The sequence below is a fragment of the Temnothorax americanus genome, unplaced genomic scaffold (assembly GCF_048541705.1).
Source record: "Temnothorax americanus isolate GAGA-0224 unplaced genomic scaffold, ASM4854170v1 Scaffold98, whole genome shotgun sequence".
NCBI classification, from domain to species: domain Eukaryota; kingdom Metazoa; phylum Arthropoda; class Insecta; order Hymenoptera; family Formicidae; genus Temnothorax; species Temnothorax americanus.
The window spans coordinates 423,784-441,573 of NW_027509821.1; the positions used below are offsets into that span (position 1 = coordinate 423,784).

Here is a 17,790-nt window from a genome sequence, read left to right on the forward strand (position 1 = left end):
TGACTTCTCCTTGGCAACACGTTTCGTGTGCTGCAATAGATCATGCATGGCTTTAGGTAACATCTCATTGACATATACATTGCGATCAGAGCCGTTCCCACATACCTCTCCTTGCTTAAGCACATGCCTCTAGCTCTTTTCCTTGAGATTATCGCTTCACGGACAGCGCCAGACGCCACAGTGACTACAAGCGAACCAGTATCCTTAATCTTCAAGGATCGGCCAGGAGCCGCCTCAGGCTGAGATTTCTGCATAGTAGGTCTGACATTAAGAACATGACAGGAAAGATGTTGTATGTCCAGGACACTGAATATGTTGTTCACAAGCGCCGTCGGATCAATCGACGAAGCCGCCGGCACTCCTGAAATAATTATTTTGTTCTCATCCTCCGCATGTACAATGGGCTGAGTATTCTTTAGCGCTTGGATGTCTCGCGCCAGTGAAGAACTTTCCTGCTCTAATTTAGCAATACGCAGAGTGTTGTTGGTCACTGTTTCAGCAATACTGTTTAGCTTACTAGCTTGTCATTTATCTCATTATTCGTTCTTCGTTGATCCTCCATAAACGCAGATATTTTCGCGTCTGAATTCTTCATTTGTTCGCATAATCTGTACAGCAGAGAGAGAAAGAGAGAGAGAAAAAGAGAGAGAGAGAGAGAGAGCGCGCAAAGAGTATATAACAAGGAATGAAGCGCGTCAAGACACGGTAGTATGATTTGAGAGCATATGTGCAGCGATACATCGGTCGAAAAGTATTACGGTTTCTTCATTATTTTATGATTGAACATTATCCCGTGCAAGTGCTCTGTAAAAGAGACTCTGTGAAGAGATAGGCAATCGTTGGTTGCCAGAATCGCGCGACTCGAAGGTGCGAAGACATGATTGGAAAGACATTTTATCCATAGCGGTGGTGATTATGCGGACACCGGTAGCAGTGGCAACACGCGCGCGGCAAAACTCGTTTGTCGAAAGATCGACAAACGCGTATAATACCGGCGCAGTAATTAATGCAGACTACATAGAACCGCGACAGTTTTTGGAAAACGCCGGTAGCGTCAGCGTAGTGCTCGAGCGAGTGCAAGACATTATAAAAACACATAACTGTGTCAAAGTGAACACCGCGTTTAACGGGGAGTTTGTGGCGGGCGATAAACGTGCCAATAAAAGTCTGAACACAACAAACAAAGAACTCTGTCGTACATCAAACTTGCGCGAGTGGTACGAGCGGCACGTTATCGAACCCACATTAGCGTCCCTCGAGGAGTTCCAGGAACGCGACAGTGGGTGAACGTTGTCGCAAATCCTCAATTTGACGGTGAACGTCAATAGGTACAATCCGTTACGCGCGGGATGTTACTTAAAATTACCTGAAAAAATTAAAACGAAGAAAGCGGTGATCAACGTGCTGTCGTCTATGGACAATGCATGTTTTGTGTGGTCAGTGGTCGCCGCCTTACATCTAGCCAAAAGAAATTCAGAACGGGAATCCTTATACCCTCATTATACAACAGTACTGAATTTACAAGACATTGAATTTCTAATGACGTTGAGTAAAATTAAAAAATTCGAACAACTCAACGATATATCCATCAATGTGTATACCATCGAGGGACAGAAGACGTCAAATGTTCTTCCAATACGGCTTACTGACCGGAAGAGTGATAAACACATGAATCTGCTGTATGTACGTGCAGGACCCACGAGACGACAATGTGGGACATTTTGCGTGGATCAAGCATTTATCGCGTTTCGTTTAGCTCACAATTGAGGATGCACCATGGTCGGAAATACATTTGCGATCGGTGAGTACCTATATGAGTACTTCTTTTAATAATATATATATTATTTTATATTTATTGTATAAAAATTTACAATATTTGTGTTTTTCTCTATGCAGATGTCTACATTATTTTAGTTCGAGCGACAAGTTGCAGTTTCACACGGCAGGTTGCCGAGACACAGTTGTTGCCATCCGACTACCGAGCGAAGACGACAAGTGGCTTAGCTTCAAGAACCACAGCAGGAAAGAACGGCTTCCATATGTCGTATACGCCGACTTGGAGTGCGTGCTGAAGTAAACACAACCGGAGACGGAACACGCATCATACGCCTATCAACATCATCGGGTATGTAGTATAGGATACTACGTACAGTGCTCGTATGATGAAACGTTATCAGCGTATCGATTTCGTCGCGATAATGATTGCGTTGCATGGTTCGCCAAGGAACTCAAAAAATAGCGCATCGAGTAAAAACTAACTTGTCCGATAATGTCCGCATGGTAGATTTAACGCGAGACGAGTGGGAGACATTTCATAGCGCGGCGCAATGTCACATTTGCGAAAAACCGTTCGAGCCAGACGACGTGCGAGTACGCGATCATTGCCACCTGACCGGTCCGTTATAGAGGTCCCGCACATTCGAACTGCAACCCAAATTATAAAGATTCTCACTACATTCCCGTAATTTTCCACAATTTATCGGGCTACAATGCGCATTTTATTATCACGGAGATAGCTGCCGCGTTCGAAGACTCGATCGATGTACTACCAATAACAAAAGGAAAGTCTCTTATTCATGAAACACGTTAAAGATACCGCCAAAAGATCAGATTCGCAAAACGACATAAAATTAAGATTAATTTGATTCGTACTTTCTTAGCATGAGTCTCGCAAAATTGGCATCCTTCCTCGATAAAAATAAGTAAAAAATTATACGTTCCAAATTTTCCGCGTTATCTGACCATGATTTCGAATTACTGACGCAAAATAGTTATTTGTGCAATAAGTCCTGACGCACGAGCCGAAGGCGTCAACTCCGCACCCGGGAATTTTCATCTTTACGCACCACTTGCACACCCTATTTTATGTTGCAAGTGCGTGGAAAGTGGTCTATCACGCTCGCGTCGCGCGCGGAATGAGCCACTTTTCACGCACGTGTGACATAAAGGTGTCTTTCTATACGAATACGTGGATTGCAACAAAAAGTTGGAGGACGCCATGTTGAAACATACGCGTGTCAATTTCGAACTGTTCACCGACATTGATATGGTCATGTTTATCGAACGCGGTATTCGCGGTGGCCTGAGTCAATGTTCAAACAGATACGCGCGGGCCAACAACAAGTACATACAGTTGTACGATGATCCATCGAAACCGTCGTCGTACCTGATGTATTTCGATGTAAACAACTTGTACGGCTGGGCGATGTGTCAGCCACTGCCCTACGCAGATTTTCGATGGTTCGAAGACGTTTCAAATTTCGACTCTAGCACGATCGCTTCGGATTCGCTCATGGGTTATATTCTCGAGGTCGATCTAGAGTATCCGCAGAATAAACACGACGCGCACGCTGACCCACCGTTCTGTCCGACGCGCGATAAACCGCCCGGCAAACGACAGAACAAACTTCTCGCCACGCTGTACGATAAGAAGCGTTATATCATCCATTATCGCAACCTGCAGCAGTGCGCGCGCCACGGCCTTCGCGTCACAAAAATACATCGCGTATTGCAATTCGCTTAATCTGCGTGGCTCCGCGCTTACATTGAATTTAATACAAAATTTAGAACACTGGCCAAAAATGAGTTCGAGAAAAATTTATATAAATTGATAAATAACGCGGTATTCGGGAAAACGATGGAAAATGTACGCAATCACGTTGACGTAAAATTACTGACAAAGTGGAACGGACGATACGGCGCGGAGGCAATGATCGCGCGAACAAATTTCCATAGCAGGAGCGTGTTTTCGGAAAATCTAGTACTTAGCCGTTGAATTGCGCAAACTCGAGGTGAAATTCGACAAACCGATCTACGTCGGCATGTGCATCCTCGACATGTCGAAGGTGTGCCTATACGAATTTCACCACGAGTACATGTCTTTCCTGTACCGTGACATGTGTAGAATTGTGTACACCGACACCGATAGTCTGATTTATCATATCGAGTGCAAAGATGCGTACGAGAACATGAAACGTGATATAGCCAGGTTCGACACGAGTGATTACGCGGTAGATGACGCGTATGATGTGCCTCTCATCAATAAAAAAGTGCCGGGCCTGATGAAGGACGAAAACAACGGTGCCATGACCGGTGTTATGACCGAATTCGTTGAACTTAGGGTGCAATGTGCGCCTTGCGAGTTGATGGTAAAAAAGACACAAAAAAAAGCGAAAAGTGTCAAAAGCAACGTCGTCGCGCATACCATTACGTTCGACGACTACACGCGGTGTCTGAACGATAAGATCGAAATGACTCGACCGCAGTCATGCATAAGATCGAAATTGCGAAGTGTACACTATCCGCGAGACGAAAATCGCTCTGAGTCCGTACGACGATAAGTGATATATCGTACCGGATTCGACCGATACGTTCCGTGAAAACATTACCGAATACCTTTATAACATAATGTATATACGTATATGTATGTATGTATGTAGTATAACGTAATGTAATGTGATCTAACTGCTGCAAAAGAATCTTTAAGATTGTGACAAAACTATATATACGTAAAACTTTTGATTCTTTTTTTGCTTCACATTGTAAACGGGACAATGAAAAAAAAATCATTAATGTGGGCGTCCGATTCCGATGATAATGACTCGCAGCAAAACACATCGACTCTATCGTTGTCGTCATCCGTGTCGGACGGTGGTGTTCATCGTCGCGAACTTACATGCATGGTGATAGGGCGGTCGCGTTGAAGGAGAACGCTCGCTCGAATTTGGCGACGTACCCTCTACGAAGGGGGATCGGAAATCCATATGTGCAGGAAAAATAATTGTGGATACGAACATTAATAGCTTTCGGTAGCAGATCGAAATGGTATATGAGTAGAGTTTCGATAAAAATTCCAAAAAAATATCGTAACATGAACGCTGATAAAGTAGACGCGTTTTGCGATAAATTCAAGAAGCGGTGGAGAAGAGTTGACTTCATAGTACCTAGGAACAGTGAAGGTAATTACGCCATATGGCATAAAACGCCTCTTGCCAAGTGCCTGCGTGAAATGAGTGATAGCTATGAAACGTGAATAATTTATGTATGCAATGTATGTAATATAATGTATGCAATATATGTAACATAATATTTATGTATGTAATATAATTTATGTATATGTATAATGTAACGAATGTACGTATGTATGTATGTATGTAATGTAACGTATGTATTATATTCGAAACACAGACACTTTAATTAACGAGGTTCAGAAATAAATTATAATTTATTGCATATCCCCGTAGGGTTCGCAATATACTACCAACCAATACTATCCTTATTCTCCTCTCACTTTAACCCTTTGGACCAACGGCTTAACGTCTCTTTCCGAAAGACGGAGCCCAGTTTTCTCCGCACAAAGGCCTCAATCTTGCACGGAGGAGCGCAGCTTTCAGAAAAAAAATTCCATGTTTCTAGTGGACTCGAACCTGATTCCTCAGATTACGAGTCTGGCGCTCCACCACTAGAGCCACACTGCCGCTCACGTATGTATTATATTAATGGAAGAAATATTAATCACACATTTTTGTATTTTATATTTTAAATATTTTTGTTATATATATTTTTATATATAATGTATGCAATGTATGCAATATAATTTATGTATGTATATTGTGGCAGTCAGCTGTCCGCCACGAACACACGAGCGTACGACCGTACATACGCGGCACGGATAGTACAACGGGCGCGCGGCACGAAGGCGCGCGGAACGAAGGCGCGCGGAACGGATAGTAGCGACGCGCGGCACAATATCGATCGGCGAGATGGATTGACGCGCGCCCGCCACGCGGCGCATCGCCGGCCGATTCTCTCGTAAGAAAGATTCAACATCGACCTCTATATAAGGGGCACCTCAGCGGGGTTTCTCCAGCAATCCTCGTGAACGCCAGACAGGGTGTGCTGATAGGCCCTTGTCATAATAACCCTTTTGAACGGAGCGTGCTCTTAGTGGCCTTCGTACTATACCTGCTTGGCAGGGCATTAACCGTAGCGTGCTCTTAGTGGCTTTCGGACTATACCTGCTTGGCAGGGCATTAACTCTCTTCGGTAAGAGTCAACAGACACCCTGCCGCGGAAGAGTTTTCGGGGTCGTAACGACCCAGCCCGACGGGCAACACCGTATCCGATGGAGACCAAGGCGCTGCTTTCTTCTAGTCCAACTCCTGCTCCGCTTCCTGTTCCGAAGACCACGGTGGAGACCAAGGCGCTGCCTTCTCCTAGTCCAGCTCCTGCTCCGCTTCCTGTTCCAAAGACCAAGCCGAAGGGTCGACCTGTCCTGACCTCTATGGTCCCTGCCGTGGAAGTGCATCCCGAAGACGAAGTGGAAGTTTACGCCGATTGCACACTGGGGCCATTCCGACCCAGCCCGTCCGGCAGCACTGAAATCGGTCGTAAACAAGGCGTCGTCTACTCCCAGTCCGATTCCAGCTCCAACTCCAGTTCCTGAGATCTCAACGAAGGATCAGAAGGAAGAGACCTTCCTACCTTGGAAACTTATCCCAATAGAGATCCAGGCAAAGGACCAACTTCCTATCCCTAAGATAGAGACTTTTCTACCTTAGAGACTCATACCGATTGATCTACCAATCCTAGTTCTACGGATCCGACATCTTCCAATTCCATACGATCGGAGAAATTCTGTAGCCACACAGACGGACCACATATTTAAAACTCCTTCTCAACCACGTCGTCCACGTTCCCGACTGAGTCCCGTTCCGTCCACACCAAGAGGCAAGCCAAGGACTCCCGGACGGAATCTGGCGATATCACGAAAGAGTCCCCTCAAGAAGAAGAGTTTTGTTAAGCAACTTTTCCAAGAAGAGTAATGAGAGTATTACATTACACAACAATAACTTACACTTACACACACGACCACGTACTCATACACATTAAAGAAGTTTATTATTTGTACATAGAGCATGATAAAATATAGTGAGATTTTACCTATATGAAAAGATTCGTTATTGTGGGAATCGACGTACCTACCCTGATATTCTAACCACAACCTACCCCACATATATATACATGTATGTATGTATGTATGTATCTATGTATGTAATTGTTAGCGAAGTTCTGTTTCCGGGCGTAACTCCGGTTCGCCAATTAGCGTAAGAATGCCGAGTCGACCCCGACAGGGATCCGGTGTGCGATTAGGAACGGACACTTGAGTTTCGTGGAATGATGCACAAAAATAGTTTATTTAACAGTCAGTCAGTTCACAAATTAAGATGAGCGCGGTACTCTGCGCGCACGTGAGGCGGTGTGCTGATCACGTGACGCGGATCTGATAACCGGTCGCGGAGTTGCGAGAGCAATTAATACACGCAATTGAAGCTTGAGATTAATGAGCGCACATAGGCGGTTTATAGCAGTCGAACTTATGTTCGTAACGCACAAGACGCGAAAGTGTTCTTTAGTCGCAGCAACGACGACGATAAGCGAGCGCACAATGGCGCGGCACGTAACACGCACCGAAACGCGTATGTTCACCGCTCGCGAGGCGAGGGCGAGTTGCAGAAATCGCACTACCGGCGCGATTTATTTGCGGGCTCTGTGAGAACAGTCAGACCCGTGTGCACGACTGCTTATATGCGACCGCGTGAAACGGAGTAAACGATAACGGATGCACGGCGGTATGCTACCTCGTGAACCGGAGTGCTCTTTTAGACTATCGGAGACCGGAGCTTTCGCGGCCCGTCGCGGGCCCGTTTCGGGAACCTTCGGAAGCACGACGCGTATCGACCAATCATTCGCTTTTCCGGGATCATGCGATCACGGCATGACAGGATCGTTACGCGTCGGGAAAAACTTCGCGGTCAGGGTTGACGGGGGGTGCAGCGTCAGATCCTCTCGTTCGGAGGGCGACTAAGGGATGGCGTTACCGGTACGATATTGATCCGCGATCGCGACAGAAATTACGAAACAGTAATGTAACGTATGTATTATATTAATGGAAGGAATATTAATCACACATTTTTGTATTTTATATTTTAAATATTTTTATTAAATATATTTTTACATGTATATATATATATATATATATATATATATATATATATATATATATATATATTGGATATTTTGAGTAGGTAAGTTAGGCCGATTCTAACTAGGGGATCTGAGGGAGGGAGAGGAGCGAGGGGGGAACCGCGGGCGGGGAGGGGGGTACCGCGAAAAAAGAGGGGAAGGAAGAAACCGCGTTTTTCGTGCGCCGCGGCGGAAGGGGAGGGGGGAACCGCGTGTTTCGTGCGCCACGGAAGAGGGGGAGGGGAGAACCGCGTGTTTCGGGCGCCGCGGGGGAGGGGGAGGGGGGAACCACGTTTTCCGGCGCCGCGGGGCGAGGAGGGGTCCGCGTTTTCTGGTGCTGCGGGGTGAGGAGGTCCGCGTTTTCCGGCGCCGCGGGGCGACCGCGTTATCGCCGCGCCGCTGGGCGAAGGGGTCCGCGTTTTCGCCGCACCGCGGAGCGTTCGCGTTTTCGGGCGCCGCGGGGCGAGGGGACCCGCGTTCGCGTTTATATTGTAAAAAATTGCTTACCATTGCTGGATACCACTTCCCGGCTCTCAGTCACCTTCCGCACTGTGTGTCACACAACATTGTTACACTTATTGTTAGTCTCTTAGCAATATAGGTCTCTTAATTTTAGATAATATACACTTAAAATATTTTAAAAAATACTACAGTTTAAACAGTCAATATTTACACGAAAACACACATAGGACACATATTACATGTAAAATAAGATATAGTGGCCCCCCCCCCACACGATGAACAAAAAAGGCCGTTCATCAGAATATACCGTCTGGTGTCATGTTTACGATAAGCATACAGCATCGAGAATAATCCACCGATTCTCACAATGCATGACGCACAAAACTTTGTCTGTCCTGGAGTAAAGTAAAAATACGTGCAGCACATCCTTGTAAGAGGATTTAACGCATTGACTTCAGCCTGATTCATGACTCTGAATATTTCTTCCGAAACATCCTCAGACATTTTACTATCATAACATGAATCGTCTGACAATACTGCAGCATCATCATCATCAACTTCCATTCCTTCCTCTTCATTTACTTCCATTTTTCCAGGCACTTCCATTTCTTCAGGCACCTCCATTTCTTCCTCGTTTGCTTCAACTTCCATTCTTTCTTCTTCTTCAAAGTGCAATGCTTCGAAATCCATTTTTTCCACACTTGCACCCACTACTTTTAAATCTAATGTTTTAAATGTTTTAAATGTCTTAAGATGGCGAACGAATTGTATAAGTCGCACAAACAAGCACGCCAACCGACTGCTCTTACTTCTAGTCCTCGACTACTGAGCGTACCTTCAAATTCATCCTACTACATCACACTATTGTCACATCGTTTGTTTATCATATCTAATTTTATCTCAGTAGCCATACGGATGCGTCTGCCGAAAAATCTGCGATGTGCAGTTTTGCACGTGTGCGATGAAGTCACCGCGAGACACGTATGTTCTCGAAAACGATATCGCGCCATTGACTTTCGGTGATTTGATCTGTAAAACAGCTATTGAACCGCTATGAAACAGCTAAAAACAGCTATCAAACAGCTAAAAACAGCTAAAAACAGATATGAAACAGCTATCAAACAGCTATTAAACCGCTATGAAACAGCTAAAAACAGCTATGAAACAGCTAAAAACAGCTATGAAACAGCTATCAAACAGCTCTTGAACAGCTATCAAACAACTAAAACAGCTCTTGAACCGCTATGAAACAGCTAAAAACAGCTATGAAACAGCTATCAAACAGAGTTAAAACTGGTTGTTTTTAAAAAAGGTTGTTTTAAAGACGTTTTCGTTGTTTTTAAAGACGTTTTAAAGGTTCAAAAGATGATTCAAGATGTAATTGCAAATCATCGCGAATAGATAAGAACGTACATCTGATCTCTGCGTCAGTTGCGCGTCATCGTCATGGCTAGTAAGAAGCAATCAACTGAGAAACAGAGGCTGGTGGGAGAATTACATGCTCCTGCGAGAAGAAATTATTCGCGAAGACGCGTCATAGTGCGCGGATACGATGACCTGTGGCAGGCGGATGTGGTCGAGATGCGCCCATACACGGGATTCAACAGAGGCTGCCACCAGAGAGAAACCTGAGAAAGGCCATCCCGGCATTTTTCGTCAATTTTTCTGTGTCGCATTTTCCGACGCGCCGCCTGAGAAAGTGCAACTCAACTACGTCGTTTCGCTCGGTAACCGCTCATGGTTTGCGTCCGTGCTAATGGTTCGTGTCCGAACTAGCCAGTTAGAGGGGATATGCTGCGGCCACGGCGCGGCGGCCGCGCTCGGCCGGCCCGGCGCACAGTAGAGCCGTTTGCGCGAATCGCGGAAAAAATTATGTTACTTGTAAAATATGCAATGAATGATCATAGAACTTTTCAATGTTGACTTATAAAATGTGCAAAAGTGTATATTTATTATAAATTAGTGATAGAAACAAGTATTTGATTGAAATTAAATAAAAATTCAATTTACATTTAATTAACGTATAAGCGAAAGCAAAGTAATTCTTGCGTCTCATCGCTTAAGTCTAAATTTTTTTTATGTAGTTTACTTTTTAAACTAGTTATTAACGGATTGGATGGCATGAGCATCATATGCATAACATCTTCATTTGTAAACAGACGGCTACATTTTCTACTATGATTAAGTCAATATCATAATTTTTATTATTTAGAAAACAACTGTATTCTAATAAAAATTAATTAAAAGTCAATATTTCGTTTTAATGTCTGCACTATAGTGCAATAAAGTGCACATATTTTTCTTGACGACAAGTGGCAAGACTGGCAAGAAATCAGCAACCTAACCTACAGTTTGCTCATAAAATTCTCGTGGAGTCGCATGGCGGCCGACCTCTATGAAGTTGGCCGGACAACTTTAACGTATCGAACTTTCATTAATTGGAATCGATTGGTGGTCGTTTGGTGGTCTTTAGTAGTCTAATCCAATCGTTTGGTGGTTAGTCGTTTTCCTGTAAAATAAAAATGAAATTTCCGGTGTGAACTTAGCCGGATATTTTTTATTTTTCAACCAATTTAACTTTTTTATAGCTCATTCGACGCGGAATCGTTTGGTGGTCACGAATATTATCATAAAAACATTTGGTGGTCAACCGTTTTCCCAGAAAATAGAAAAAACCGTATGCGCATAATGCCGCCCAGCAAACGAAAAAGGATTAAAAGATATTAAAATTTTTTAATACCTTTGAATCCCTTTTTTGGCGGAATTAGATGAAATTAAATGGGATTTGAAATGAGATGGTCCAATCCCATGGAATCCAAAAAAGAAATTTTCAATTCCATCCAATCCTATGGAATCCGTAAAGATTATGGAATTGCATGGCATTAGATGGTTTAGGAAATTGTTTTAAATTCCTCCCGAAATGACCACACACACACAATTTTATGAAAATTGGAAAGGATCAATGTTTTTAGATAAACGTTTATTTTTGTAGACAGACGACTGGCGCCGTGTGGGCTTAAAGCTTGGGAACTCTTGCCTTAGGCGACTAGCGCCTGAAAATATCCAAAAATATCTTATTCGGTCCCGTAGGGAGTCTCCCTATATACCGGTCGGTGCGGAATTTTGAACTCGAGAGAATGTGCGGGCGATGCGACGCCAAGCGGCGTTGATGCAAACTACCCATTTTCCGCGCGGGCGTGTATCACTGGTGGCGCGTACCGCCAAATTAGTTTAAAAGAATATTTCCTTGATAGAAGCCATCTAAGAAGTAATTTTCTTCAAGAATGTAAAATTTTGTCATTAAGAAAAGGAAACGTTATAACCCACAAAAGTCATACTTTATTCAAGAAAATGATTTATTACATGGCTCTTAAGAAATTATTTCATTGGATTTAAATATTTATTTTCTTGGTGTATAGATTTTAAATATTACACTCTTTCTTAAAAAAATGTTACTACATAGAAAAAAATTATTTTCTTGTTAAAGAATAAATGTTTACTTATAACAAGATATTAAGTGTCAAAGAGCATATAAATTTCAACTTTAAAAATTGTTATTTTGATTCTGATATCGTACATTTTTATTTAAATTAAATAAATATTTACTTAAATATGAAAAACATAATTTAAAAACATATTTATTTGGTTTAAAAAAATATTCCCTTGGTAGGAGCCGCCTAAGAAGTAATTTTCTTCAAGAAAGTAAAATTTTGTCATTAAGAAAAGGAAATGTTATAACCCACAAAAGTCATACTTTATTCAAGAAAATGATTTATTACATGGCTCAAGAAATTATTTTATTGGATTTAAATATTTATTTTCTTGGCATATACTACGTTTACGCGATCGTTATTTCTGTAGTAACTTACGATATATCACTCTTTTACGCGGCGTAAATTATCGTAAGTTACTACAAAATCCCGTTTACGCGAAGGAAAATCCCGTTTACGCGAACGAATTATCGTAAGTTACTACAGAAGTAACGCTCGCGTAAACGTAGCGATATATATTGTGACGTTGCGGCCCGCCGCTTCGTGGCAGCGCCCCGCCGCCGTCACAAGGCGCGGAAATTTGCGCCCAGGGACGAGCCAGAGGGGCGACGACGAGATCTCCCGAGGCCAAAAAGTCGATATCGTTTCCGCGTTTTGACTATTCTTTTATTTTCATGTGTAATTATAATGCGCGCGGCGCCTCACCCACACCACGGCGAATCTTCGAGGGAGTACCAATAACGAAAGGGGTCCGGGAGGACCAAGACCGAGGCACTATGGGACGTTTCGCCTATTTTTTGGCCAAAATATCAAAGATTTGTTGTCATGAGATGAACGTCTGTATATTGGGGTTTTTGGGGTCGCTGATTTCGAATATGACATTAAAAATTAGAAATACAAATTGGCGGATCCAATATGGCGCAAAAATTGCTTGTTTTGCATAAAAATAGAACCTAGGGGGTTTCTAAGGAGTTTTCGAGGTCGCTGATTTTGAATATGACTTTAAAAATTATAAATATAAAATGGCGGATCCAATATGGCGCCGGAAAATATAAAAAATTGCTTGTTTTGCATAAAAATGAAACCTAGGGGGTGTCTAAGGGGTTTTCGAGGTCGCTGATTTTGAATATGACTTTAAAAATTATAAATATAAAATGGCGGATTCAATATGGCGCCGGAAAATATAAAAAATTGCTTGTTTTGCATAAAAATGAAACCTAGGGGGCTTCTAAGGGGTTTTCAAGGTCGCTGATTTTGAATATGACTTTAAAAATTATAAATACAAAATGGCGGATCCAATATGGCGCCCGACAAAATTATAAAATTGTCGATCAAAACTTGAAATTGAAAATGACTGTTAAAACTTATTAATTAATAACGACTTATTCAATATTTTTGTCTTCCATTTCTATATCAAGATCGTCTAAATGAAATACTATATTTTCAAGCTCGAAGTTGCACTCGTCTTCGTCTTCAGTTTCGCTAGTAACATCTAAAATATCATCATCTTTTAAATTAATGTCAAAGTCTGTATCATTAATAACTAATAAATCTATAACCTCTGGTGGAAAATGTTTACGCTTTCTCTTATTAATTCTTTTTTGTAAGCTAATACTTGAAATTATAATATCGGAACTTGCTAAGGCACGTTTAAACATATCTGTCAAATTATCAACTTTAGTTGTTTTTCGTGCGTGATATAATCTATCATTTTTATAATATTTTTATATTTTTGGGCGCCATATTAGATCCGCCATTTTGTATTTCTAATTTTTAATGTCATATTCAAAATCAGCAACCTCAAAAACCCCTATAAAACGTCTCACTGTGATATCGCTTAGCTTAATCACGAACTTGTTAAGAAAAAAATAGTCGATTGTCTTTACTTTAAAAAATTATATCTCCCTGAGGCGGTTCTAGGCGGTGATTTACGGAACGGTTTTAGGAAGAGTAAAGTCCCACCTAATATTTAAGCCAAAGATCGTCTTGTTATTGTTTGTTATTCGGAAGTTCTAGTCTTTTAAATATCAGAAACTGATAAAATCATTACTTTTTTCTAATTCAAGTTTAAAGTTTTCTCCACCAGAATGGCCAAAGCTTAATTTATTTTTATTATTTTCAAGCATTAACTTATGCTAAAAAAGTATTTCAACCAGTGATTTGTACGTCTTCAACATTGGAGGAGAAAAAAAAAGATCAAAGAAACAATAATCTTTCGTGATTTCAAGGTACATTTTTACACACTTTCGAACACAAAATGCGACAAAAAAAATACTTTGCGTGGAATGGTCTTAAATTTTTAACCGTGTCTCACTAATGTTTATAGAAACTTTTCCAATCGTTAAACATTACGAACTTCGACTTTGATTTTTGTCATTTTTGGCCAGAAAATAGGCGAAACGTCCCATAGTGCGAGGAGGGGTGGCGAGAGCGGAAACTACAGGGATCACGGGCGGCGAGAGCAACGCGGCAGGCGTGCGGCGAAAGGGGCAGCGATGGACAAGGCCGCCGATAGCGGGGCCCCAGGTACCGGGGAAAACCCGGCCTCAGCAATCTGCCTCCACGGAATACCGGCCCGCGGAGTGACTGATGACCGCCCCGAAGGCAACCGGAGGCACACCGGCCAGAACAAAGTCCAGTCCGCTGCCCAGGGACAAATTGAAGAAGTCGCTACGCCGCCGAGGGACCGTTGCGCGCTCCCGATGGATCCACCTTACGACGATCTTGCGTTAGAATATCGCGCGAGCTTGCAAGCTCGCTCTCGATTGGTTGGCACGCCCCTACGGAAGGGGGTGCCGCATCGATTCCGTTATCGAGCGAATCTAGCGAGACACTCTCTGGTCGTCCGTCGGCGAGTGCGAACGTTTTCTTTAAAAGCTACGCGATAGCCGCCCCGAGTCGGGAAAATCTGTTGCGCTGCGGCGATCCTCCGTACGAGGTGACGGTAAGGAGCCCTACGAGGAGACATCACACCGGTGAGGTTGCCCGCAGTAATTAATCGCGAAATGTAACGCCACGACGCCGCCCTCCGGTGCACGCTCTCGTCCGGGATAACGTTGTAATATCGCGACGCGTGCGGTCCCTTGAGACCGCGTATCGAATGGCGATCGACAGCGAGAGCGAAGGGCCTCGGGATGGTATCGTGGCCGCGGAATTGAAGTAAAGACGCGATTGCGAGCCTCTGGAGATCGCGATAGATTCGTGACGAAATCTGCTGCTGCGCGTCCGTTTCGCATAATGTCCGCGCTCGTGGTTGTGCCTCGCGCCTTCCGTGTTCCCGGCGTATCAAATTACCAAGAATTGCTCTTGTGGAATTTCGCATGCGTCGGCACATCATTCGCGTTAATCGGCCGTCTGTGAGTGGCTATTTGCCTCAGAGAATCGTGCGTGTTAGGGTAGTTATGTTCGGATGCGTTGTTCGGTGATAACGTGTTATTATTGCTCGCGGTAATCCCGCACATGTTCCTCGCGTTTCTTCCAGTATTTCGCGCTACGCCGATTGCCTCGGCGCCTCGTTTTCGCGTTCGGAAATCCCTGAGGACAGGATTGTCCGTGCCCGAATGACTGGCGCTACCTTTGGTCATTTCTCGCGTTAGATTAAGTCCGTATTTTCGCGTTTGTTATAGTATTCCGCATCTCCTTGCAATCGCGCCGAAATTGAGTTCGCGTTATTGTGTTGCGTTCGGTCCTCATTACTTTGGGACGTGGCTTCCGCCACGATTCATACTTGCGTTAGGCTTAAGATAATTGGAGACAGAATTCTCGCGCGACTCCCGGCGTTGCGTTCACGCGCTCCGAGCGTGAGGTATCGCCCTTTCGCGATCTTTCCTGCGAGATCTTATTTTCTATTTCCGTGATTATTTCGCGTTTACGGTTGATGTTCCATATTAATTGTAAGTTTTGTCATACTGTATCTCTCTGATCTAATCGCAGCGCCTTCTGCGCGTTTATTACACGATAACGCCGTACTTCGTTTATTCTGGTGTCCGCGCTATCATTATTTCTTTTGTTTCATCTCGGACGCTCGCGCGACTGATTATATGATTTGCCTGACCGGCCGGAGCCGAATCGGCCCCTATATGTTTCACGCGCGCATTTCTAATGAATAAATGTTATTTTGATTTATTAATCGCTTGAGTTCGGAACCTTATTTATGGCGTGTCACCCCGCCGAAGATCGCGCCGCCCTTCATCACCCGCCCCAGCCCTTAGGTCGAGCTAGCCGATTCCTCACACATCCGCACGTCTCGCTGTGCGTCTCGTGTTGGTTTTCTTTCGCGATTTCGCGGACGCGCGTTGACGCGTCTGGCGCCCAACGGTAAATTCGTTTCGCGAAGTGTCGGAGGTGCGAGGGAATCGTCGGAGAGGCCCGTCATCCCGCTCTCCTTACTCCTTTTGATCCGACACACGTCCCGGAGCGGTCCGGGAGTGAAAAAGTCGTGACAATATATATATTTTAAATATTACACTCTTTCTTAAAAAAATGTTACTACATAGAAAAAAATTATTTTCTTGTTTAATGTTTACTTATAACAAGATATTAAGTGTCAAAGAACATATAAATTTCAACTAAAAGAATTGTCATTTTAATTCTAGAAAACATTTTCTAAGATGTAATTTTTAAAGTGAAGAAAGGTAGATTAGAATACAATTCTCCTCATCGAGCTCACGCTGAAAAACAAAAAATAATATAATTTATTTTATTGTCAACTTAATTGTATATATATTTGCAATAAAAATTGTCTAATATGATTTTTGTAAATAAAACGTTTTATTTTAATGTAACAATACCGACTGTTGAATATTTAAAAAATTTAATGTTTTACATTAGTTTGTTTATCCCAAAGTTACCAAAAATTAAACTAATACGGAACTTTTAAAATTACAATTAATTCATAAGAATGACTTTCAATTTTGTAAGTAATAGGGAATGACATATATATATATATATATATATATATATATATATATATATATTATAGACTCAAATAACGATGGGATAAAACTAGAAATTTAACGTCTTATACTCGTTTTTTAATCTTAATTTGGAATAAAATGGAATTTGTTCTGTTGTAAATATCGTCGGAATTCAATGGAATTCGATATATACATATTGATTTCCAAATTTGGGATTCAATGGTATTTATTTCATTGTCGGAATAGTCGGAACTCAATGGAGTTCAAAGTTCAACACGGACACTTTTCAATCCCTATCCTGGCATTCAATGGTATTCATTTTATTGTCAGAATAGACGGAATTCAATGGAATTCAATACGGAAATTTTTAATTCCTAGTTTGGCATTCAATGGTATTCATTTCGTTAACGGAATCAATGGTATTCAATGGAATTCATCACGAAACTTTCCAATTCCTAACCTGGCATTCAGTGGTATTCATTTCGTTAACGGAATCAATGGTTTTCAATGGAATTTATGACGAAACTTTCCAATCCCTAACCTGACATTCAGTGGTATAATATTTTTGTGTCGGAATTGGATGGGATTCAAAGAAGACAAATTCTTTCCAAAATAAGGAATTCCATGATATTGAAACTATTTCAATCCCTTTTTTGGACACAATGGAATTCGGAAAGTCCTTAATTGAATTCCTGGCAATCCCGTTTTAATTCTTTTCAATCTTTTTTCGTTTGCTGGGCGGACATATCACCTCTGTGCCACTAGTCGGAACAATTGTATTTATCACCCAAATTGACTTTGATAGGGCTCAATCGACGGGGAATCGTTTGGTGGTCACGAATATTGTAATTAAAACGTTTGGTGGTCAATAGTTTTCCTGAGAAATAGAAAAAAAA

General features: G+C 42.5%; 1 protein-coding gene and 1 long non-coding RNA gene across 2 annotated transcripts in view; both read left to right on the forward strand.

Annotated features, from left to right (window-relative positions):
* The window catches only part of LOC143908517 (uncharacterized), a 252,120-nt gene extending 235,229 nt beyond the window's left edge, over nt 1-16,891 (forward strand). The window contains exon 3 of the mRNA XM_077426213.1: nt 14,366-16,891. Coding sequence (XP_077282339.1) covers nt 14,366-14,388 — 23 coding nt within the window. The 3' untranslated portion in view covers nt 14,389-16,891. The remainder of the gene's footprint in view (nt 1-14,365) is intronic.
* On the forward strand, nt 1,683-2,077 carry LOC143908528 (uncharacterized). The gene is made up of 2 exons (XR_013260185.1): nt 1,683-1,801; nt 1,897-2,077. It is a non-coding gene; the product is annotated as an uncharacterized LOC143908528 (long non-coding RNA).
* Nucleotides 16,892-17,790: the final 899 nt, after the last annotated feature.